A 26,222-nucleotide genomic window follows, 5' to 3' on the forward strand; every position below is an offset into this window, starting at 1 on the left:
CACTTCTTGAAGCCACTGTAATTTGATTTTGAATATTGTACTGCAGAAGAAGCAGGTAAATCAGTACCTAATATGAGGCTAGAAAAATAGCAAAAAAAACCTAAAGGCTCTGTATCTGATTATGTATAGTATTCATAACAAATTAAATGAATTTACAGTGCTCGTTCAGGCATATAAATATTGTCTAATACCATTCTGCAGACATGGCAGCAGAATGACAAAGATTGGATTCTGAATACTAAGGGGTATTTGTTGCTCAAGTGGCATAGAAAGCTGGGTAAAAGTGGAGAGGTGGCACTCCTCATTAAAGATATTATGGGCAATAGTTAGCAATGACCTTGGTTGAGGAGATCAGGCTGCAGAATCGGGTCGGTTTGAGGTGAGGATCACTGGGGAAAGAAGTGATTTGTGGGAGCATTCTACAGGCCTCCAAAAGTTAACCAAAGTTTAGTCAGTATAACAAGAAGAAAGAATAGCTGCTTGTCCAATAATCATGTGCGATTTTAATATAACCTGAAAAGTCAGATTGATAATAGTAGTCTTGTTGAGGGGTCCATACAATCATTCTGGGATAGTTTCTTAAAGCAGTGCATTCTGAAAACAATAGAGGTTAGGTTACTACTAGAATTGATCTGGTAATGTGACAAGACTGTATCATTTCAATGTTTGCATTTTTATTGTGGACTAAGATGGGAAAAAGTACTGTTTTAAAAGCAAGGATTTTGGAATAAATTGCTGCTCTTTTTAAAACAATTTACTAAAACTCATTGTGTGGTGTCTACATTGCTACTTTTTCAAGCAACGGTCAAAGATATTTGTAGATGGCACAGCAGGAGCATATGTGGACAGAGAGAGATTTGGTTGGCAACAAGTAGCAGATTGGTTTGTACAATTGTAACCAGGCGTGGTTGCCAAACACCACTGGCCTGGCAACAACGTTCAGATTCCTGGTAGCTGAACAGCTTGTGGATGTGAATGATAAAGCAAAAAGCCTTTGGACTGCAACAAGAGCAGGTTCCTTCTCTCTCTCTCTCTCTCTCTCTCTCCGGTAAAAGTACCTGAGGCCTGAAGAAATCTAGTTATCTTCTCCCACTAATTGTAGTAAGCTGCTGCCTTCAACTAATAACTAAGTGATGTTTTAAAGATTGACCATTTTCTCTGTGCCCCCTGTGAAGAAGTGAAAGAACCTGGACAAAGCAGATTGAGCAACAGAATGACCTTGGAAGTCTAAAAGAACACCTCAATGTACCCTATATCGCTGAACATAAAAGGTTATTGCCAAGGTAAGGCGGGTAACATACAAGCATGGATAGAAGATTGGCTGGGCGGCAGAAAGTGGACAATATACATAATTGTGCCTTTATCAGATTAGCAGGATGTGACAAATGGAGTCCCACAGTTGATGTCAATTGTGGCTGAATTAGCAGAGTATATAACGATGGGTAGGAAAGACTATTGTGAAGGTGACATAACAAGGATGTAGACTGACGTAGACATGTTAAGAAAGTACATAAAAATCTAGAAGGTGCAGTATAAAGTGGAGAAATGTGAAGTTGTTTACTTTGGCAGGATGAAGTAAAAGGACAAGCATTATTGGAATGATGAATGATTGCAGAATCCTGAGGGATGCAGTTAGCCTAATGATGAGTCATAAAACTTAAGTATGCAGCTAATAGACTGCTAGCAGAGTGCTATCGTATATTAAAGGAACAACTGAACCCAAAAGAATGGAGCTTATGCTTCACTTATTCATGTCATTGGTGAGATCACATCTCAAATAACGCAGTGATGATGGGAACTGCGGATGCTGGAGAATCCAAGATAATAAAACGTGAGGCTGGATGAACACAGCAGGCCAAGCAGCATCCCAGGAGCACAAAAGCTGACGCCTCGGGCCTAGACCCTGCATCAGAGGGCCTGATGAAGGGTCTAGGCCCGAGGCGTCAGCTTTTGTGTTCCTGGGATGCTGCTTGGCCTGCTGTGTTCATCCAGCCTCACATTTTATTATCTCAAATAACGCATACTGTTTTAGTCTCCTTTAAGGAAGGATGTAAATGTGTTAAAGGCAGTTCAGCCAAAGTTTACTCGATTCATACCGAGACTGAGTATGGGGTCTTATAAAGAAAAAATGTTTTCACAGTAGGTTAAAAGAGTGTAGAGTTATTTAAGCCCATAAAATTCTGATAGGTCTTGAAATGGTGATGTCAAAGAGATATTTCCTCCTGCGAGTGAGTCGAGAGCTTAAGGGACACAGTTTTAAATCTAGAAATCGCCCTCTTCTTTTCTCCAGGGCAGGGGGAGTCCAAAACTATAGGGCGTAGGTTTAAGGTGAGAGGGAAAAGATTTAAAAGGGACCTAAGTAGCAACATTATCATGCAGTGTTTGGTACATGTATGGAATGAGCTGCCGGAGGAAGTGGTGGAGACTGGTACAATTACAACATTTAAAAGGCATCTGGATGAGTACATAATAGGAAGGATTTAGAGGGATATAGACCAAGTGCTGGTAAATGGGATTAGATTGATTTAGGATATCTGGTCGGCATGGACGAGTTGTACTGCAGGGCTTATTTCCGTGCTTCAATCTCTAGCATAGAATCATAGAAACCCTACAGCGTGGAAACAGGCCATTCAGCCCAAGTCCACACCGTCCCTCCGAACAGCATTTCACCCAGACCCATTCCCCTACATTTTCCATGTCTAACCACCTAACCTAAACATTATGGGCAATTTAGCATGGCCAGTCCACCTAGCCTGCACATCCTTGTACTATGGGAGGAAACTGGAGCACTCGGAGGAAACCCACGCAGACAGAGGGGGAATGTGCTAGATTCTATACCTCTTAAGACTAAGCTGAGGAGAATGTTTTTCTTTCAGAGGCTTGTGCGACATTAAAACGTTCTGCTTCAGAATGCAATGCAAGAGGGTCATTGAATATTTTAACCCAAAGGTAGACTCTAGGATGCAAGGGAGCCAAAGGTCATTGGGGATTGATGGGATTGTGGAATTCAGAACACAAACAGATGATCCTTGACCTAACGAATGATGGAGCAGGCTTATGGGCCAAATGGCCTCCTTCTGTTCCTAATGTTTATGTTTGCTTGTGACGGTGCTGTGAACCTATTCTCTTTAAATAATTTAAAGAGAATTAAAAATGAATTATCTTTAAGAAAAACATGTAAACATCCCTGATATCACCAAAAGTTATTCTTTCTCTTTCTTGTCATCAGATCTTCTTCTTTTGTGCAAGAAGGGATTATAAAACATAGAAAGTTTGTGACTATAGGACCAGAATGACTGACTCTATACTATCTCATGAAAAAACACATTTATAATTGTTTTAGGTCCCAGATGAAGAAACATGGTTGAGGCAGCAGCACTCAGAAAATGCAATTTTTTTCACCTTGTGATCTGTGTTCCTTTATAAATAAACACTGCTGACATGATCAATACAGTGATTGGGATACTTTGCCGAGCTATGTGGGAGAGAAATAATTGTAAAGGAATGTGGAAAGAAGAACACGTTAAAACGATGCATTCTAGGTCACTTTGTGTTTGCACCACCAGATATCTTTTGGTGACTGAAGGGTCTACTTGTGATTTATGCTCTTAACCGTTGTTATGACTGCAGACCATTAGAAATGTTGAATAAGGAAAAATCTTTTGTACATATTTATGTCACCGCACACAGTCACCAGGAGAATTCTCACTTTTTTTTAATCTATTCTGCCTCTAGTACATTCCGCATGGGAATCAGATGATCCTAATCCTTTAGGTTCTGTAACAGTATTGTATTACTCAACACTGGTGTTGCTTAATTTCAATAGGAAATGTGGAATTTCAGGAGCCACGGTGTAGAGGGAGGACTACATCATTTTTAAGACCTGATTTTCCAAACTGTATCCTCCGGACTTCTCCAGGACCACAGGACTGCAGAATCATCTTGTCAGTTGAATATGTCATACAGCTGGAATTATAACTTTGCTGATGCAAACCTTATTGATTTTAGCCTTTTCCCTGAGGTAACTTTTCTAATGATGTCAGCAAGACTCATCACAAACAAGTGAAGGCACTGTGCAGACTGTGTCAAAAACAGCCTCTCACACTGTTATTTCTCAGTAGTGCCAGAAATCTCACCTCAAAATGTTAGAGTGTAAACAGGAAGTTTGATTACATTTGATTAATTGTGTTATCGAGCTTTTATTCTTGCAATGTGGTGGTTAACCACAACAAGGCCAAAGCACCAGCAAATAGAATACAGAGTCCAGCAGGAACTGTGCTCAATGATGAAAACTTCACCTTGTTGAGCGTCATCCTCTTTCTGCTAAGATTGCTCAACATTAATGTAACAAGACTTGCGGCAGTTACCTTTCACCAACTAGACAAAAGAACAAAGTTACATTGGTGTGACTTTAAAGCAACATTAATGTTACCAAATTGTTTGTTAATTTTATACAGTTTTATATTGTACGATTCTATATTACTTATCTGCAATTCAATACATCAAAAGTCAAACCTTGAGACCTAATTTATTGATTGGCAAATCTTCCTTCCATTAAGTATCTGAATAAGCTTATGGCGAACAGAATGCCCCTTGATCCTAGTTTTGCTAAGGCTCGTTGATGCCGCACCCAGTAGAATGCAGCCTTTATGTCAAGAGCTGTCACTTTCACCTCACCTTTGGAATTCAGCTCTTCTTTCCATGTTTGAACCAAGGCTGTAATGAGGTCAGGGGCTAAATGGCCCTGGCGGAACCCAAACCGGGCATCACTGAGCAGGTTATTTTCTGAGCAGGTGCTGCTTGATAGCACTGTTGATGACATCTTCCACTATTTTACTGATGATTGACAGTAGACTGATGGGGTGGTTATTGACCAAGTTGAATTTGTCCTGGTTTATTATGTACAGGACATAATTGGAAAATTTTCCACATTATCGGGTAGATACCAGTGTTGTAACTATACTGGAACAACTTGACTAGGGAAGCGGCAAGTTCTGGAGCACAAGTCTTCAGTACTATTGCCGGAATGTTGTCAGGGCCTGTAGCCTTTGCAGCATCCGGTGTCTCTCACCATTTCTTGATATCACATGGAGTGAATTGAATTGGCTGAAGACTGGTATCTGTGATAATAGGGACCACTGGAGGAGGCCTAGATGGATCACCCACCCAGCACTTCTGGCTGAAGATTGCTACGAATGCTTTAGCCTTATCTTTTGCACTGATGTGCTGGGCTCTTCCATCATCGAGGATGGGGATATTTGTGGACCACCCTCCTCCAGTGAGTTGTTTAATTGTCCACCGCCATTATTGACTGGCTGTGGCAGAGTTTAGAACTGATCCATCGGTTGTGGGATTACTTAGCTCTGTCTATCACTTGCTGCTTATGCTGTTTGGCATGCAAGTTGTCCTGTTTGGTGGCTTCACCAGGTTGATACTTTATCTTCAGGTATGCCTGGTGCTGCTCCTGGCATGCCCTCTTGCACTCTCCATTGAACCAGAGTTGATTCCCTGGCTTAATGGTAACAGTTGAGTGGGGGATATCCTAGGCCATGAGGTTACAGATTGTGCTGGAGTACAATTCTGCTGCTGTTCGTGGCCCACAGTGTCTCATGGATGCTCAGTTATGAGTTACTAGATCTGTGTGGTCTGTCCCATTTAGCACAGTCATAGTGCCGCACAACACAATGGAAGTTGTTCTCAATGTGAAGGCAGGACTTTGACTCCACAAGGTCTGTGCAATGGTCACTCTTAGCGATATTGTCATGGACAGATGCAAATGCAGCTGGCAGATTGGTAAGGATGAGGTCAAATTTGATTTTCCCACTTGTTTGTTCCCTCACCAACTGCAACAGACCCAGTCTGGCAGCTGCATCCTTTAGGAACCAACCAACTCATTGGTTCTGCTACTGAGCTACTCTTGGTGATGGACGTTGAAATCCCCCACCCAGAGTATATTCTATACCCTTGCCACCCTCAGTGCTTCTTCTAAGTGTTACTCAACATTAAAGAGCATTGATTCATTAGCTGAGGGACGGCAGTATGTAGTAATCAGCAGAAGAGTTTCTTGCTCGTGTTTAACCTGAAGTCATGAGACTTAATAGGGCCTGGACTCAACGTTGAGGACTCCCAGGGCAACTCCCTGCCGACTGTATACCACTGTGCCACCAGCTCTGCCGATGGGACAGGACATATCCAGGGATGGTGATGGTGGTGTCTGGGACATTGTCTGTGAGGTATGATTCTGTGAGTATGACTATGTCAGGCTGTTGCTTAACTAGTCTGTGAGACAGCTGCGCCAATTTTGGCACAAGCCCAAACGTCAGTGAGGAGGACTTTGCAGGGTTGACAGGGCTGTTTTTGCTGTTGTCTTTTCTGGTGCCTGGGTTGAAGCCAGGTGATCCGTCCGGTTTTATTTCTTTGAGACGTTGTAGCCATTGCTAAACTTAATGGCTTGCTAAGCCATTTCAGAGGCAATTGAGAATTAGCTGCATTGCTGTGTATCTGGAGACACATGTAGGCCAGACCAGGTTGAGGATGGCAGATTTCCTTCCCTGAAGGACATTAGTGAATGTGATGAATTTTTCCAACAATCGACTATAATTTCATGGTGATCAGTAGATTCTTAATTCCAGATTGTTGTTATTGAATTCAAATTCTACCATCTGCCGTGGTGGCATTCGAACCTGGGTCCCCAGAACATGAGCTGAGTTTCTGGATTAATAGTTTAACGATAATACCACTAGGGCATCACCTACCCCTACACTCGGTAAAACAAGTTGTCTTATGAGGATAGGGTGAACAGCTTGGGCTTGTTTCACTCGAGTTTAGAACAGCGAGTGATGATGTGGTTTAAATATATATGATCTTGAGAGGTCTTGACAAGTTCGATGTGGAAAGGATGTTTCCTCTTGTTGGTGAGTGCGGAACTTTGTGACGCTGTTCTAAGATTAGAAGTTGCCTTAAGATTGATATTGGAAGATAACTCTTCTCTCAGGGTGTTGTGCAACTTTGAAACCCTCTGCTTCAGAAGGTGGTGGAAGCAGAGTCATCAAATAGTTATAAGGCAGCTGTAGATAGATTCTTGTTTCACATGGGAATCAGAGATTACTGGGGCTGCATGGGAATATGGAATTTGAAACACAAACAGATCAGCATGATTTTCTTGAATGGCAGAGCTGGCCTGAAGTGCCAAAGGGTCTACCCGCTGATCATATTTCATATGGCTTTAGTCTAAATGAGGTGTTCAGGGAATGTTTGCAGGAGAGTTTTTTTAAATAAATACATTCTGAAGCCAACCAAAGATCAGGCTGTACTAGTAATGTATTGTGCAATAGATAGGAATAATTAATGACCTAATTGTGAAGGCACACTAGGTCACAATGACCATAATTTGCACAATGACCAAATTTACATTTGGTTTGAGGGAGAGGACACTAGGTCTGAGATTATATTTTTATAATTTAAATATAATCTACTATGGAGGTACGAAAGCAGAACTGGTCAAAGTGAATTGACAAATTAGATTAAAATTTAGATGAATAGAGATGCGGTGGCAAACATTGAAGGGGATGTTTTAGATTACACAGAATAGATACAGGGAGGATCCACCATCTGTGATTAACTAAAATAGTTTAAGATTATAGCAGACTTAAAGAAAAAGCATGTAATTATGCAAAGTCAGTTAGAAGGTCAGAGGATTGGGTAGAATATTACAAAAAGGGAAGAATGGCTGAAATAAGGATTAAAAATTTGGATATGAGGGAAAGCTAGCTTCAAATATAAAAACAAGTAGTAAAAGTTTCTATAGACATTTAAAAAGCAGAAGAGTTAACACCGTTGGATATTTGCCTGCAGATCGTGAATCTGGAGATGAACAGTTGGAAATTAAGGAGATGGCAGATGAATTGAACTGGTATTTTGCTTTTAACTCCAGGGAATATAAATAACATCTCAAAAATAGCTGTAATTCAAGAACTGGAAGGGAGGGAAGACTAAAGAAAAGAACAATCACCAAGAGAGTGTTAGTGCGCGTATATTTGGGGCTGCAAGCTGATACGTGCCCAGATCAAGATTGACTTACGCTACAATCTTAAAATTGGTTCATGAGATAATTGATGCATTATTTTCATTTTCAAAAGTTCCCTACATTCTGGGAAGGTTCCTTCAGATTAGACAATAGCAAACGTAATTATTTTATTCAAAAGGACAGAGAGCAGAAAAGTACAGGCGAGTGCGCCTAATATCTGCCGGAGGGAAAATGTTAGAAGCTGTTATTAAAGATGTTAAAACAATGCACCTGTGACACCATATCTGGACAACCAGGTACAGAATTGGTCACCTTATTTAAGGATGGATATGAATATGTGGAAAGCAGCTCAAAGAGGGAATAATGGAATAACTTATGGAATAGGCAGGTTGTGTTTTGACAAAAGTTTGGACAATGTAGGCTTATAGCTACTGGAATTAGAAGAGTAAAAGGCAACTTAATTGAAACGTAAGTGAGCCTGAGAGGCCCTGACAAGGTAGAAATGGACAGAATATTTCCACTTTTGATGGAATGTAAAATTAGGTGAATTTAAAAATAAGTGTCACCTATTTAAGACAGAGATGATGCAAAAATAATTCTCAGAGGGTTGTGAGCCTTTGAAACATACTTCCTGAAGAGCCAGTGGAAGCAGGGTCTTTGAATATTTTCAAGACAGATGTAGATAGATTCTTTGTAAGAAAGCGGGTGAAAATTTATCAGTGGCTAGGCAGGAATATAGAATTAAGGTCACAATCAGATCCGCCATAAACTTATTAAATGGCAGAACAGATTTGAGCAGTTGAATAGACTACCCCTGCTCCTTGTTCACATGAAGTCAGGACTGCTGTAATGATAGAGTTTGACAAAGTTTACGTTGTTAATGTTGAGTCAATGCTGCATTACCTGAAGAATAAAAGTTTACATCACTCTAGTCTTACCAGACTACAGCATTATCCTCTCATTAAAGAGGGTCACCATGTCTGTGTTGAAGGGATAGGTTGAGAGGGAGAATGTTCCATAGCAAACCTCAGCCATTATGGGAATTGAACCAATGTTGTTTTATTTGCCTTTTTTTGTCAAACCCCTACCCTATTGCCATACAGCAGCAGTACTCATTTCCCCAGCACCCTTGTTGTGCGTGCGCAAGTGTGAGACATAGTAAAAACATCAGGTGTGCAAATATTTTTATTAACATACCACCACCAGGAACGACACCCATGTGACTGAAGAACCAGTAGTAAGAAGAACTGCTGGAGACAATACCCATGTGAACAAAAAGGTGAAGAGATGGCTAGGGGTCAAATAAAAATAGAATTGAAGGGGGAGATAAAGCATTCCACACCCCACTGTGCCCACCTTTCTTGAAAGATGTCAAGAGTATTGGTGGATTTTTTTCTTTATTTATTAACAGGATGAGGGTGTCACTGGCTAGGCAGCATTTATTGCCTATCCCTACCTGCTCAGAAAACAGTTCAGAGTCAACCACATTGCTGTGGGTCTGGAGTCACATGTAGGCCAGACCAGGTAAGAATGGCAGTTTCCTTCCCTAACGGACATTAGTAAACCAGGTGGATTTTTCGTTACATTTCAGCATTGGATTCTCAATTCCGGATTTTTTTTATTAAATTCAAATTCCACCATCTGCCGTGGCGGAATTCAAACCCAGGTACCCAGAGTATTGTCCGGGTCTCTGGATTAACAGTCCAGCGATCATACCACACTGGGCCATTGCCTCCCCTAACACCACATGCTCCTTCTCCAGGGACACCCAGGTCTGAACATAGCCACAGAAAAGGGGCAGGCAGTTGATGATAATGACCCCCTCCACGGCCTGCTGCCCGGACTTATTAATGCCCAGTTTGGCCAGGCCCAGGAGCAAGCTCACGAGGAGATCCTCTGATCTGCTCGCCCCCCTCCACACCAGGTGCTCAAAGATTAGGAGCATGGTGCTGAAATGTAACCAAAAGCACAAAAGGAGGTCTTTAAGATAATTAAAATAAATAATATATGAAAATACATTTTTGGGCCACAAGTCTGTGAACCACTGCAACCTGCGATTACAAGGGACTGCTGCATGCAACACCCTCCATCTAAGATCCACAAGAGAAATGGGGAGGATCCCCACATAGAGGGCCCTCCCCTGGGGATCTCCACCACCCAGTGGCAAATGGGCACACCAAGGCCTGGCTAGGTGGGGATAAAGGAGAAGAGATGGATGACCAATATTGTTAGCATCACTGGGCATTGTAAGTCAGCTAATCCATCCATTTAATTTAAACCAAGAAAATAAGACACGCTACAACCAAATATTATTTGTGTACTCTTTCTTTCTGACCATTCTACAGCAAGTACACGAAAGGTTAAACTGTTTATATGTGCTTTGCATGCATGAGGTTTGAGATCCCAAGTATAACAGGAGCAACTATTATTCATTGTTTACTTACTGATAATAAAATGAAATTTGCCATGCCTGGATCCTGAATTAGCCACATATAGCAAGCAGTTGACGTACTGGATGACTCTGCTCTAGGCTATAACATTGCTGTTTAGAGGTAGCCTGCAAGCATTTAAAAACAGAATATCCTCTTTAGATTGTATCTTGCTAATGATAAAAGCCTTCTGTAAAAAGACACATGACAATAAAACTCTTCACCCTTAACGTATAGAATTTAAGCATTCCTTCCTCTTTGTGGACTGATTTTAAGCATTCCATTTAGTTAACATATGAGGGTGTCCATATAGAGGATTATGATATTATTGCTTAAGTCTGCTCAACATTAATTGATTAACTAACACAAATACAGTTGCGATACCATGACCCATACATAATTTGTTACAAACTGCAATTAGAGCATCTGAAATCAATTAGTAAGTGCACAAGCTTGCCAACCTGATTACACTGCAGAAAACGCAATTGGTGCGTCACATCATCATCCTGGATAGTGAGAAATGATTAGTCCAACATAATTCCTGAAAGCTCACACATGGTCCAATTATTTCATTGCAGCAATCAAGGTAATGTTCCGAAAACAGAGTTCTTGCCTTGAAGAATATCATTTCCTTTGTTAATATCACATTGCCGTGACTCATGCAAAAGTACTAACACTTCTATCATTTACGCCAACACATGTGCAGTTTTATTTAAAAAATATGTCACCAGTGACAATCAGATCCTCCTGGGAGCTTATTAAAAATTGCAGCCAATGCGTTCATTTTGTTCCAGTCATCGGCCAACATGACAAATATATTTGATGGATCTTTTTCATAACTACGGGAGTGTGGAGGAGTTCAGAAAGATTAATGTCCCTTTGGGAATTCAAAAATCTCAGGATAACTGTACATCAGGTAAGGAACATCTGCTTTATCTTGTACCTCATGATAAAGGCATAAAGATGTTCAGTTCCTGAAGGCTTAGTTACAATGGAGTTATGCCCAAAATTGTAAACATCCTGTAGTGAGATGTATAATAAGGAGCGCACAATTCTCGTGTTGCAGATGTGAAACTTGAGTGGTTGGTCAGACCAAGTACTCTTGGACAAGAAACAATTTCTTCTAATTAAGGTGAAAACAATCATCTCAGTCACCAGTAGTAATTTCATTCTCTCATCATGGGTTCCAGTTTACTTCCTTTCAGTTGTTCTCAAGTTGAAGCGGACTGTTATGAGCTAGGCATTTTCTTTGATCTGCAAGTAGAGCTCTGACACTACATCCTCTCTAATCGTTGAAACATAGAAAATAGGAGCAGGAGTAGGCCATTCATAGCTGATTAACCAACTAGGTATCCTTTTCCCACTTTCTCCTTATACCTTTTAACTTTTTAGACCACAGAACTATGTTGAACTCCTTCTTGAAAACATGCAATGTTTTGGCCTCAACTACTTTCTGTGGCAGAGAATTCTACAAGCTCACCACTCTGCAGCAGTCCTGCCATCCCAGGAATCACAATGGTAAACACTTTATTGCATTCCCTCCATAGCCAGAATATTCTTTAGCACAATGACTACCTACTTCCACCACCATTACATCGCTACCTGCTGCTGAAATCCTCATCCCTGTACTTGTTACCTCCAGGCTCCCCTATTCTGATCTTTTCTTGATCGCTTTCCCATCCTCCAAACTCCACAAACTTGTGTTCATCTTAGATTCTCCTATCCATATCCTGGGTGAAGTCTCCCATACCAAAGAGCTTTCCGCAGTTCTGAGGAAGGGTCACAGGACCCAAAATGTTAACTCTGTTTTCGCCTTCACAGATGCTGCCAGACCTGCTGAGCTCTTCCAGCAACTTTGTTTTTGTAGCTTTTTGTATGTCTTCCCATCCTTAATCATGTGATTTTTCACTTTAAATACCATTTATTGATAATCAGTCCATTTTTCAATCCATCCATTCTTTATATTCTCTGTAACATCCCCATTAAATATATTGTCATCTGCAAACTTAGACAACTTTGCTTCTGGCACCAACTCTGAATCACAAATTCTAAACAACAATAATTCTAACAATGACCATGTTGACATGCAAATAGAGTCCCCCATATCATTTCAACCTTCAGACACGTGGCCGCAGGTGTTCAGCTGTTTGTAGCAGGGAACAAGGAAGTTAACAAAGTCAAGTTGATTAATAATTTTGCAATGTATTTGCTTGATGGATAGGTTATGAGTCTGTATTTTATCTCTCCCTCCAGGTAGCAACATTATCTACAAAGAGAATGAAATTGTAGTTATACAGCACCTTTCACAAGTACAGAAAAGGAGAAAAACTTACCATGTGGATTTACAGCTGGTATTGAACTAACTTCACGTATACCTCCCCAACAAGACTGGCAGCAGAGAGGTAATACAACAAAATGTTTAGATTTCCCAGCAAAGCTCCCTAGCTGCTTACAAAATAAACTCACATATTGACATGTGAAATGGTACATGCAAAGATGTATTCATAGAGTTTGACTAAAGCAACAAAAGCAAACATGAATGCTTGAAAATTTCACAGATTAGCAGTCATTGAGTTGTACAGCATGGAAACAGACCCTTCGGTCCAACTTGTCCATGCTGACCAGATATTCTAAATTAATCTAGTACCATTTGCCAGCATTTGGCCCAAATCCTTCTGAACTCTTGCAATTCAGGTGCACATCCAGATACCTTTTCAATGTTGTAATTGTACCCATCTCCACCATTTCCTCTGGCAGTTCATTCCGTACACACACCACCCTCTGTGTGAAAATGTTGCCCCTTAGGTTTCTTTTATATTTTTCTCCTCTCACCTTAAACCTATGCCCTCTATTTTTGGACTTCCCTACTCTGGTAAAAAGACCTTGGCTATTTACCCTACCCTTACCCCTCCTGATTTTATAGAACTCTACAAAGTCACCCCTCAGCCTCCAACTCTCTAGGGAAAATAGCCTCAGCCTATTCAGCCTCTCCCTATAGTTTAAACCCTCCAACCCTGATTATGTCCTTGTAAATCCGTGCTGCACCCTTTCAAGTTTAACAACTTTCCTATAGTACAGAGACCAGAACTGAACGCGGTATTCCAGAAGAGCCCTAACCAATGTTCTACACAGCTGCAACATGACATCCAAACTCCTACTGAACTGAACATCTTTATGCCTTTATCACGAGGTACAAGATAAAGCAGATGTTCCTTACCTGATGTACAGTTATCCTGAGATTTTTGAATTCCCAAAGGGGCATTAATCTTTCTGAACTCCTCCACACTCCTGTAGTTATGAAAAAGATCCATCAATACAGTAAGTGTGATTTACATATTTACAAAAGTTGTGTTTATCCTTCCCTTCTCGGAGTCCCAGTTCCCTTGCTGGAAGGGAGACAACAGCAATATTTCAGCTGACCCTTCACTTTGTCTGCTCCCACAGGCTGGGGTTCACTTTACCCATTGAACTGATTTAATATTTTCTTCAGTGTTCTTCCATCTCTGTTCCTAGGCTGAATTAGATGTGGTCAAGTAGGGCACATTCTGTATCTTTAACCGTGACAATCTTCAGTCAAAGAGAACCACCACAGGTGGTAACTTATAAAAGCATGCGGATGAAAAAATTCCAGAAAAAAGAGTGATCCTCCCACAATGTATGCCTTTGACTCCATTCTTACTCATAGAATATTTCAGACTTTTTAGGTATAAACAGTGCTTTGTCACTAATAGTATTGGGTAACAATAGCTATGGCTATCGACAAAAACAAGTAGCTTATTCCCTTCCAGTTCAAAGAAATTGACATGAACTCATTTCCAAGATTTTCATGGGTTGAATCTCATTGTCATTGGGCTGCATGAATTGCATGTTACTGGTGCCCATGGACCATGCTGAGATGATGGTGCCACGTGTCTAACATGGAAATTTCTTGGAGCAAATGGTGAGTTGAACCCACCAAGAGCCTGCACTAGTTTCCACGTTGAGTTTTCCCAATCACTCATTTACACTCTGATGAAGGGTCTAGGCCCGAAACGTCAGCTTTCGTGCTCCTGAGATGCTGCTTAGCCTGCTGTGTTCATCCAGCTCCACACTTTGTTATCACTCATTTGCAAGTCGAGTTTGGTTAGATTGCAAGCTATGGTGAGTAGGACTGTAATAATGAGTGGTAATTGGGAATTCACCATTCCCTAGCATGAGTGAAAGGAATTCAGATGAATTGCTGCTCATCTCATTCTGAAACACATCACAACTTTTCACCAACCCTTCAATGCTTCTATCCCACCTCCCTACTTAGAGCTTTAACTGTGCATAAAATATTGACCTACTCTATAAAATGTTGGCAGAATACTGTCCTTTATCACAACTTCAGCCTATGATGCCTAATTTTATCATTTGGTCCTCCCATTCCTCAAAAACTACTCTGTACTTTCTTAGAGCTTTTCTCAATGTCAGATGCATTTTTATTGATCCCTATTATTCTTTCCAGTCAATTAAGTACTTTGTGGAGTGTAATTGTGGTGATATGAGAATCATGAGAGTCAATTGTATACAGCAAGCTCCTACAAAAAACAATCTGATATGATGAGATAATCTTTTCATTAATGCTATGGGATCATCTACATTTACCTGTGAGGGCCCACAGTGTTTTTGGTTTAATAATTCCCAGCTAATGTTTTGGGGACCCCAGTTTGAATCCCAACACAACATATGTAGAATTTGAATTAAAAATATAGAATTAAGAATGAATTGATGACTATGATTATGCTAAATGTCAGGAAAATCTTACCTGGCTCACCAATGTCCTTTAGAGAAAGAAATTTGCCATCCTCACCTGGCCTGGCTTACATGTGACTCCAGATCCCTAGTAATTAGGTTGTTTTTCAGCTGCCCTCTGAAATGGCCTATGAAGCCATTCAGTTCAGTGAGGGAAGGCAATAAATGTCCATGTCCATGAGTCAATTTAAAAAAAGGTTACGCTTCCAATAATGTAGCATTCCCTTAGTTTCCATGATTATGGTTGGATACCCAACATATGTCACATTCCTTTTGTGCCAGTCGGGTTCTAAATGCATCCCTTCTCTCAACTCCACCTTATACCTACAACATCAATATTTTAGTCAGTTAACCCCAATGACTATCAGCTTTACACACCTATAAGGGCTTATTTATTTAAGACATGAGTTTATCTCTGACAAGTTAGTTAGAAAACTCATTTAGAGATCTCTGGTAGGGCATCTCAGTCAATTGGAAGGTGTAGCCTGCCCATACGTGAGCTCCAAGATTTTTCTTGTATCCTGGATAACCACATGTTTAAGAAGAATCATCACTGCAGCAGGTCAAACTATGGAATTTGCAATGAAAATAAAAATGCTGGAGATCAAAGTAGGTCAGGCAACATCCATAGAGAGAGAGAGAGAGAGAGAGAGAAAGGTAACACTTCAAGTCTAGGTGAATCTCTGATGAAGAATCATCTAGATTCAAAACTTGAAACTTGAACAGCTTGCTGTCTCCCCATGGATGCTGTCTCTCCTGACCCACTGTGATCTCCAGCATTTTTTGTTTCCAGTACAGATTCCAGCATCTGCAGCAATTAGCTCCTCTGGGTTTCAGAGACTGAGCAGCAGCGGACATCACAGAGGTGGATCGACGAGGCTAAAAATTTCATGCACAGTGTTCCTCGGGGTTTGTGCAGGAGGGGTGGTAGGTGGAAGATTGGAAAGGGAGTAGTAACGCTGGTTAAAAACAGACAATGCTGGAAATACTCAGCAAGCAAATCAGGCAGCTCCTTAGGAGAGAAACAGAATTTCTCTGGTGATGTGACAAGAATGGAAACCCAGATCAAAAATAGGCCGAACTGGGTATGAAATAATTAGGTAAGAAGAGGAGCAACTTTATTGATTAAGGAGAATGCTACAGTGCTGGGGAAAAAAAACGTTCTCAAGGGATCAAGGTTAGACATATACTGAAGCCTACGTGGTTAAAACTAAGAAAAATGAAGGGGCTTTTATATTACTGAGAGTAGTCTATAAATCTCTAACTAGAAATTACAGATGTGAAAAAGAATAATGTATTACCATGGGGGCATTTAATTATCCTAATATGATCAAGTGTGTTGATAGTTTAAAGCTAAACAAGTAGGGGGAAGGGTTTGTTTTAAACACATATTCCGGAGAGTTTTCTACAACAGCATGTTTCAAAGTACATGGGAAGGAGCCACAGCTGCTGGATCTGTTTCTGGGGAATGAAATGGGTCAAGTGGATCAAGTATCAGCTGGGGAACATTAAGGGAACAGTGATCATATATCACAAGGTTTAAGTCAGTTATTGAAAAGGACAAGGTATAGTCCAGAACAAAAATAACTAATTGAGGAAGGACCAATTTCAGTGGGAGGAAAATGGATACGTCCCAGATAAATTGGAATCACAAATTGACAGGAAAATCTCTAATAGAACATGGAATGTCTTCAAAGTGAACACAGAGTTCCAGAACATCTGTGACATATTCCTACAAAGGGGAAAGCGAGGGCAAAAGTATTGATTAAAGCTCACTGGCTGGTCAGATCATCAACTCGAAATGTTAACTGGTTCTCTCCACTGATGCTGCCTGATGTACAGAGTATTTCCAGCATTTTGTTTTTATTTCTTGTGGAATTGGGCTGTGACTGAAGTAGACATTGTCAAAGCACCAGAACTTAAATTATGTTGAAGGGACTGCAACGGGCCTCCAACTTTAGTTTTCACTTTGTCTGCTCATTTGGAACCAAGAGGAAGCCTGAGGCTGGGACTTGCAACTGGATCCTTACTGCAATATAACTGATGACAGTCTGAGATAAGAGGAGGTTAACTGCTTATTTTCAGAACCACAGGATGATCGCCAGACATAGCGACCTTCTTCACAGCTTCAGCTAGAAGGTCCCATTGGTATCATGCATAAATGTAGCAGATATCACTCAAGAAATCCTTTTAGAAAAGCATGTAAGCTATAACAATGGGGATTTAGAAAGAAAGTCCTTGAATATCAGACCTCCATTGACTTGGTAAGATTGATGCCAATGGGAATCTGGGCAAAAATGTGCCACAGACTAGATGCCACAGACAAAGGAAGATGGATGTAGTTATTAGGGACCAAGAATCTCATCCTCAAGACATTACTGCAGGAGTTCCTCAGAGTAGCGTCCTTGGCCCATCTATTTTCAGCTCCTTCATCAATGACGTTTCCTCTGTCATAGGGTCAGAAGTGGAAATGTTCATGGAGGATTGCACAGTATTCAGCTCTATTCCTAACGTCTCATTTAAGGAAGTAGACTGCGACCATAAGTTCCTTTTAATTTTTGGTTTGACTTCAATCTTAGAAAAGTACTCACACTGTGCCAATATGAAAATGTCTACTTTCCACCGAAGTGCTTTTGTAGTTTTATGTCTCACTGGGATATCGCACAGGAAATCAAGCCCCAGTATTCCCAAAGCCGCCACATCTAAGTATGCAGTCTCTAACTTACCTCTTGGATAGCCCTAGATTAACAGAAAATAGGGACCGGATTTCAGCAAATAGCAAGAACTGCTATTTATTACAAATAGAATCAACTATAGGTAAACAACAATGAACTGTTGACATATAACTCTACTAGTTAAAATTCTAGCCCTCCACTAAATTCTCCCTACACACATATACAGAGAGACAAACAAAAAAGAGGCTGATGGGTGGAGGGAGAAACAGAACTAGGAACCACAGTTCAATAGCACTGGTCCACAGAGTTTGCTTGCCAGGGTTTCTTGTGTTTCAAGCACTTTTCTGCAGGCTCTTGCACTGTTCTGCAGGAGGCACCGGATTTGGTTTAAGAACAGAAAATTCTGTTTTAACTGATAAAAGACCCCATGCAATGATTTCTCAAATGAGGCTGGTAACAAACTGATAATTTATTTTTATAAAGAACCGAGGTGAAAATATTCAAGTTCTTCCTGGCAGGTCCATTAAGCTAAAAGTGGACTAGTCTGAAGTTCTTCTTCCAAAGGTGAAAGCCTAGGGAGCTGCTCCACTGTACCACTCAATTCTGAAAGGAATGGCTCCAGTAACAATGGTTTTACCCATGTCTGCCAAGAGCCATTTGTCGAGGAGCCACAATTTGCCCCCAGATTCTGGATTTTGTTTTGAAAATTGTGCAGAAGAGATGATTTAATAGGTCACAACCCAAACAGGCTCAGCAAAAATAACTACTGTCTCAGTGCTAAGCAACTGCAGTGTCTGAGCCAGAACGCTGTTTCTCACAGGATGTGATGGGTGTTGTTTTCAAAAATTAAACAGCTGCCTTTTTGGTTAAAAAAAAGACTTTATAAAGTTGGGCTACAGCCTTTCCACTAGTGGTCCCTGGTGAGCTGTGTAGGAGAAACATGTCTGCTGCAAAATCTGTCAGCAGACAGACCTCATGCACCCAGTGTAAAATATTCTTCGCAAGCAATCTGACTGAATTAGCAGCAATAGGCTGATCATTTAAGAAGCGAAAGTTATTCAGTAAAGATTTTAATAACATTGCCGTGATGCTTCAATTTAAAATGCACAGCCTCACAGAATGTTATCGGGTTTTAAAATTTAACCCAGATTTAAGTAGGTGTGGTGTCTTCTAACTGTTACTAGACTAATATTCCAGAGTCTCCAATGTTCTGAGAGGTGTGGGTTCAAATCTCATCATGGCATGAGGTGAAATCTGAAGTTTTTTTGAAAAATCTAGAATTAAAGGCTAGCCTAATTGCAACCATATAACTATTGTCAATTGTTGTAAAATCCTATCTGGTTCACTTACCGGGCCTGGCCTACATGTGACTCTAGATCCACAACTGTGTAGTTGAATCTTAACTGCCCTCTGAAATGGCCTAACAAACCATTCAGTTCAAAAGTCATAAAGGATGGGCAATAAATGCTGGCCCGGTCAGTGATATCCACATCCGATGAATGATTAAAAAGAAACAAAAATCCCACAGACAACTGAATTTGAAAGATAACAAAGTGTGAAGCTGGATGAACACAGCAGGCCAAGCAGCATCTCAGGAGCACAAAAGCTGACATTTCAGGCCTAGACCCTTCATCAGAGAGGGGGATGGGGTGAGGGAAATGGAATGAATGGGGAGAGAGGGGGAGGTGGACCGAAGATGGAGAGAAAAGAAGATAGGTGGAGAGGAGAGTATAGGTGGGGAGGTAGGGAGTGGATAGGTCAGTCCAGGGTAGACAGACAGGTCAAGGACATGGGATCAGGTTAGGAGGTAGGAAATGGAGGTGTGGCTTGAGGTGGGGGGAAGGGATGGGTGAGAGGAAGAACAGGATAGGGAGGCGGAGACGAGCTGGGCTGGTTTTGGGATGCAGTGGGGGGAGGGGACGAACTGGGCTAGTTTTGGGATGCGTTGGGGGAAGGGGAGATTTTGAAGCTTGTGAAGTCCACGTTGACACCATTGGGCTGCAGGGTTCCCAAGCGGAATTTGAGTTGCTGTTCCTGCAACCTTCGGGTGGCATCATTGTGGCACTGCAGGAGGCCCATGATGGACATGTTGTCTAAAGAATGGGAGGGGGAGTTAAAATGGTTCGCGACTGAGAGGTGCAGTTGTTTATTGCGAACCGAGCGGAGGTGTTCTGCAAAGCAGTCTCCAAGCCTCTGCTTGGTTTCCCCAATGTAGAGGAAACCACAGTGGGTACAATGGATACAGTATACCACATTGGCAGATGTGCAGGTCAACATCTGCTTAATATGGAAAGTCATCTTGGGGCCTGGGATGGGGGTGAGGGAGGAGGTGCGGGGGCAAGTGTAGCACTTCCTGCAGTTGCAGGGGAAGGTGCCGGGTGTGGTGGGGTTGGAGGGGAGTGTGGAGCGAACAAGGGAGTCACGGAGAGCGTGGTCTCTCCGGAAGGCAGACACCTCCCCACCTATACTCTCCTCTCCACCTATCTTCTTTTCTCTCCATCTTCGGTCCGCCTCCCCCTCTCTCCCTGTTTATTCCAGAACCCTCACCCCATCCCCCTCTCTGATGAAGGGTCTAGGCCCGAAACGTCAGCTTTTGTGCTCCCGAGATGCTGTTGGGCCTGCTGTGTTCATCCAGCTCCACACTTTGTCATCTTGGATTCTCCAGCATCTGCAGTTCCCATTATCTCTGAATTTGAAAGATGTTGTTTCCTCCTCAGTATATTTGGATTAAGAAGCTATGCATACATCTGCAACCTTGTGAGTTTTCCATTCCCTGTTCCTTAAAATTGGGACCAATGAGCCGGCAACAGCAGGAACAAGGCAGCAATGGAAGAGAAAACCTAAAAGGTCCTGTGGGGATGACTTCGTGGTGGTGAAATGTTGTGATTTGAACCAGATGAATGAAACAGGGTTGTTTCTAAATCAAGCTGCTTAAGAGGTGGTTTAAAACCAGAACCCAGAGTTTGGAATAAACAAACTGAGCAAAGAGCTTTCTAAGTAACAGCGGCATCTCTGCCTCCAAGTGATCTTGAAGATAGCCAGTTAAGAAAACTTGAGGAACTAATGTGAGCAAAATGCCACCATGACTAGGGCTTATCCAACATTGGACTGGTCTCCCACAGAGGCTAAATCTACACAGGTGTTTGGAAATTGATTCCTGGTGAAAAGCCAAGGCTATTGGCATCGTCTCTTCTAAAAGCTCAGCTAGAGCTATGGGAATCAGATAGCTACAACCACAACCACGAGTATTCCTATAGAGCACTGTGGCTGTGGGTTTTTCTTAACAATGATGACCTGTCAGCTGTGGCCATGCTTCACTTTTTAATGTTTTACGTTCTGCTGCAGAGAGCTCCAGCATCCCATTCTACCACAACTTTGGACCCTCTGATTGTGTGCCCTATTAGAGGAAACTGTCCACCATCCTTCAAATATTTTCAGCTGCTTCATCAGTGACCTTCTTAGTATCATAAGGTCAGAAGTGGGAATGTTCACTGATAATTGCACAACATTTAGCACCATTCGAGACCCTCAGGTACTGAAGCAGTCCATGCCCATATTTAGCAAGATCTGGACAAGATCCAAACTTGGACTAACAAGTGGCACTCAATATTTGTACCATGCAAATGCCAGGCAATGAGCATTTCCAACAAAAGAGAATCTAACCATGACACCTCGACATTCAACAGCATTACCATCGCTGAATCCCCCACAATCAACATCCTGGTGGAGACTGAAACTAAACTGGACTAATCATACAAACTATGGGTACAAAAGCAGGTCAAAAGGCCAGAAATCCTGCATTGGTTAAGTCACGACTCAACTCTACAAACCTTGTCTACCATCCACAATGCATAAATGCGGAATGTGAAGGGATATTCCACATTTACCTGGATGTGTGTTGCTGGAACAACACTCAAGAAACTTGACATCATCCAGGACAATGCAACTGGCAATACAATCCACAAACATTCACTTGCTGGATACTGACACCAAGTAGCAGCAGTGTGCACTATCTGCAAGATGCACTGCAGAAATTCACCAAGGCTCCTGAGAAAGCACCGTCCAAACCAACGACCACTACATCTAGAAATACAAGTGCAGCAGATATATGGAAACATTATCATCTATAGATTCCCATCCAAGCCATTCACCATCATGTCTTGGAAATATACTGCCATTCCCTCACTGTTATTGGGTCAAACTCCTGCAACTCCCTGCTGAACAACATTGTTGGTATGCTTATGCCAATGGACTGTAACAGTTCAAGATGGCAGCTTACCACTACTTTCTCAAGGGCAATTAGGGATGTTCAATGACATGCTGGCATAGCCAGCGATGCTCACATGCCCTGAATGAAGCTTAACTGGCTGCCACTGAGAAAATCATGCAGACTGGCAGAACACAGACACTTTGGGCTTGGAAAAAAATTAATTGCTCTGTCTCTGAGAATCTTGTAAAGCCAAAGGATTTGGCCCATAATTGCAAAACCTAAAAATCTCAAGTGCAGGAGGTGAAAAGGAAACACGATTTACACATTACCTTGCAATAAGTCACACCCATTCCTGTCTTGGGCATATCTTGCTCTTCGTTTAATGTCATTGAATTTAGTAAGATTCACCACATAGACAACAAGAAGGTAAAAACTAACTTCTCAACTGCAATGACAAATAGGCAATAATTGCCAACCTTGCCTGTAAACCCTTTCCAAAACAGTTAAAATAAAATGACTAAAATTAGAAAATGGTGCATTGATATTTCATTCATGGGATGAGGATGTCACTGGCTAGGCACTTATTGCCTATCCCTAAATGTCGAGACAGCAGATAAGAGTTAACCACATGGCTGTGGGTCTGGAGTCACACATAGGCGAGAGCAAGTAAAGATGGCAGTTTCCTTCTCTAAAGGACATTAGTGAGCTAGATGGGTTTTTCCCTGACAATTGCCAATGGATTTCATGATCATTGTTAGAATCTTTATTCCAGATTTTATAACTTGGATTCAAATTCCACCAACTGCCATGGTGGGATTTGAACTCAGGTTCACAGAACATTATGTAGGTCTAAAGGATTAACAACCCAGTGACAATAACCACTAGGCCATCGCCTCTGCCTTTTGATGCATTTAAATGGGGCTGACAAATGAGGCCCGTACAGATGTTTCTCGGTTATTTTTAAAGCAATGTTTACTGCTGTTGATAAAAGACAGAAGATTCCTAAAAGTCACCATCCCTTCATGGGAGGCACTAAATAACGTTTACATCGGCCTTCTATGTGGAAAGACAAAACAACATGAAAAGTTTTCCGTGGATTATTTGTCCTCCAACACTTGATTTAGGATTCGGCCTACTTTTCAAGATCACAATTGATGCATTTGATGTCAGAGGCTTAGAAAAAGGCAAATTAACCTAGAAGGAGGTGAAAATTACATAAATGTAATTGCCTGTGTTTGTTTTACCTTCATTATCAGTATAGTTCATATTTTAGAAAGAAGCTTTGTTGGCTCAGACATAGTTAACATAATCAGGGTAACTAAAGTAAAATAAAGAATCAAATAGCACAAAGACAAACATGATTTATTTTCAGTTGAAAAGACAGTTCTATTTTTGCCAAGCAAAGTGGCTTTTGCATGCAATCAACACTGATCTGTCAATTAAAAATCAAAATAGTGCATTTGGCTTTACAATAAAATGAAACTTTAGAACTCATCTTTGAAGTACGTCAATATAACAGAGCCTTGGAAATCTGAACCTTAACAAATTCATGGCTCATTAAGGACATGTGGACAACTCTAGGGAATGGTAAATGAGGCCTTGTTAACAGCCTCAGGATTAATAAATTGAGATGCACTAGTATGATGAAACAATCACTTAGAGTCTGTGTTATTTGGTCTATATTTGGTGTCAAACATTGCTCAATGCTAGCACTCTAACCTCTGAGTTAGAAATCGATATGCTTGAGCCTACTGGCAATGACTTGAATATAGTTCAGACAGACAATTGAGTGAGGGAGCGCTGCATTCTCTGGTGCTGTCTTTGAGTTGAGTTGTTAAACTGAGGCCTCTATGTAATCTAGCAAAGTCTGTGTATTTATTCACTTATCTAGCATCTGGTTGAGTACAAGAAAACCTCTATGGCATATACTTGCAATGTCAAAATAACAATGCCAGTCAATTCCTTGACATTCAGTTTATTTCAAAGCTCTGCCAGGTCAGTAATTTTGAACAGTGTGTGGCCCACTGCTGGAGGGATGTTTCCATACTGGGCAAAAAGCAGATAATTAGAACTGAGGGATTGCTCTTCAAAGGACTCAGTGCAGAATCAGCAGGTGACGGGCTCTGCTCTTGTGATGCATTATTTTGCACTAAGTGTGGAAGAGGACATAAAAATGGGAGCACCTACTTCCTTTGCACTGGTTGGGTTTAGCCACGCTAGTACATCATTATCAGCTTATTACAAATTAATGCAGAGAAATAACGTCATATTTTATGGGCAGGAGGTTCTGTCCCTCATCAGTAACTTCTGGGCCCCAATATCCTGGCTCCATATTTAGAAGATACCCAGACAGCACTTCTCTCTATACAAACCAGCAACACCACTCAACATCTGCTCTCATCATCCCCACCCATGCACTGGTGATGTTGAAGACTACACAAACAGGTAGTGCCATACTTTAGCAATGCCTCCAGAGAGGTTTTCCTGAAGGTTGCTCAAGGGAGAAGGTAAATTATTTTCCCTGTTGACGGACAACAGGCAGCCTTTACAGAGGTGTTTGCAAATGTCATTGCCTGTTGGGGCTCGAGAGAATCTAGCTACAGTGCCAAAAGAGGATGAATGATCTGCTGCACTCTGTCAGGATATGTACCACTCTCCCATTCAATGCTTCATGTTCCTATGAGATAATCAGGATGAAAATGTGTTAAATTGAAAGCAAATGTGCACAGTGTGAAGTAAGAAAGAAGGGACTTGTGGGAGCTAATGAGCACAGAGATGGTGCATTTGCAATGAGAGTGATAAAGATAAGGATTCAATTAAAGGGAATCTTTGAGAGTATTAGGGGCAGTAGGAAAGGACACAGTTGTTGTCCTTTGTGTTACTGATAGAGCCAGACAATGAAAAAATGAATGTACACTAGCTAAATTAATTAGGCCATTAATTTGTTTTCTGTGCTGCCTCCATGTCCTCGTGCAACGGTCCTGAAGATCAGAAAATCAGCTATTTCTACCAATGACTTGATCATTAAAGAGAAGCTAGCTCAGACTGGGCAAAGAATTTTCTCCTGGGTCTGAGCTTTTGAGCAGCGGTTCTTAGAAAGTGTCAGAAAGCCAAGCAGCTTGACTTTAAATTACACTGAAGCAGTTTCAAGGGAACACAATCACTTCAGTCTGCCTCTGATGAACCCATCAGAAATTGGTGCGATTACAATAAATTAAAAGAGGCTGGAGCCATGCGTTTTGGTGGCAGGTGGAAATTTTGAATTGAGATTGAAACTTATCCTCTGAAAACTGACCTGCAGTTAAAATCAGAGTCCATGACACACTCTTCATCCTTTGATGTACCTTCAGCTGTGTCTTTTAACCAACGCTCTCATACTGAAATGCCAAAGCTGCAGTTGAAGAAGCAGCTCATAAGTGGAGGGCGGGTTGGAGCTGAAGTAAAAGGTTAATGCACCCAACAGTACTTTCCCTCAAAATCCAGTGGAAGTCAGTCCCTTTGCATGAGATGAAATCAGTGGAATTATTAAAGCTATTAGAGTCTGTTGGAAAGTCCCAGCAAATTATTACTGTCTGGTTCTCAAAAATTAATATTTTCATCTGTTTCAAGCTTTAGATCTTTGGGGAATTTCCACTATAGGCCACAACATAATAGTTTTGCATGTGTTAAAGAGACAACGATGGGACCAAAGACTTCACAAGCTCTTTCAAAGTTCATAGCTTTTAAAATAATGTTATTTTGGCAACTTACACTAAAGTGATTTATTTTCTGTCACATCATGTTTTGGCGAGTAAGACATTATGTATTGCAATAGACCTCACTTATCTAGCAACCAAACTGATAAATAATTTTAGCACCGGCCTGCTTAATCCACTTATTATTGATTGTTTTAAACATTTCTTCTCTGCAATTATTTCTATTTCCTTTATCTCTCTCTCTACAAAGGGTTTCTCCTTCTGCATCTTGGCCTCCTGCCTAACTTACTGCAATCAAGATGGTGAGCACTGGGCAGTCTGTGAGATCCATGAACAGAGTTGTCCTTGAGCTATTTATTCAGCTTTCTGACACTACATTGACCACTCTTTATTAAATTTCTCAGTTAAGATCAA

The 26,222-nt window shown here is 41.2% G+C and overlaps 1 protein-coding gene across 1 annotated transcript in view; it reads right to left on the reverse strand.

The window, feature by feature from the left end:
- LOC125456614 (protein phosphatase 1 regulatory subunit 7-like) overlaps positions 1-11,103 on the reverse strand; it is a 65,810-nt gene extending 54,707 nt beyond the window's left edge. The window contains exons 1-2 of the mRNA XM_048539894.1: positions 10,917-11,103; positions 10,471-10,583 (exon numbers count right to left, since the gene is read on the reverse strand). Of these exons, the coding sequence (XP_048395851.1) occupies positions 10,471-10,518 (48 nt within the window). The 5' untranslated portion in view covers positions 10,519-10,583; positions 10,917-11,103. The remainder of the gene's footprint in view (positions 1-10,470; positions 10,584-10,916) is intronic.
- Positions 11,104-26,222: the final 15,119 nt, after the last annotated feature.

The sequence above is a fragment of the Stegostoma tigrinum genome, chromosome 8 (assembly GCF_030684315.1).
Source record: "Stegostoma tigrinum isolate sSteTig4 chromosome 8, sSteTig4.hap1, whole genome shotgun sequence".
Taxonomy (NCBI): Eukaryota; Metazoa; Chordata; class Chondrichthyes; order Orectolobiformes; family Stegostomatidae; genus Stegostoma; species Stegostoma tigrinum.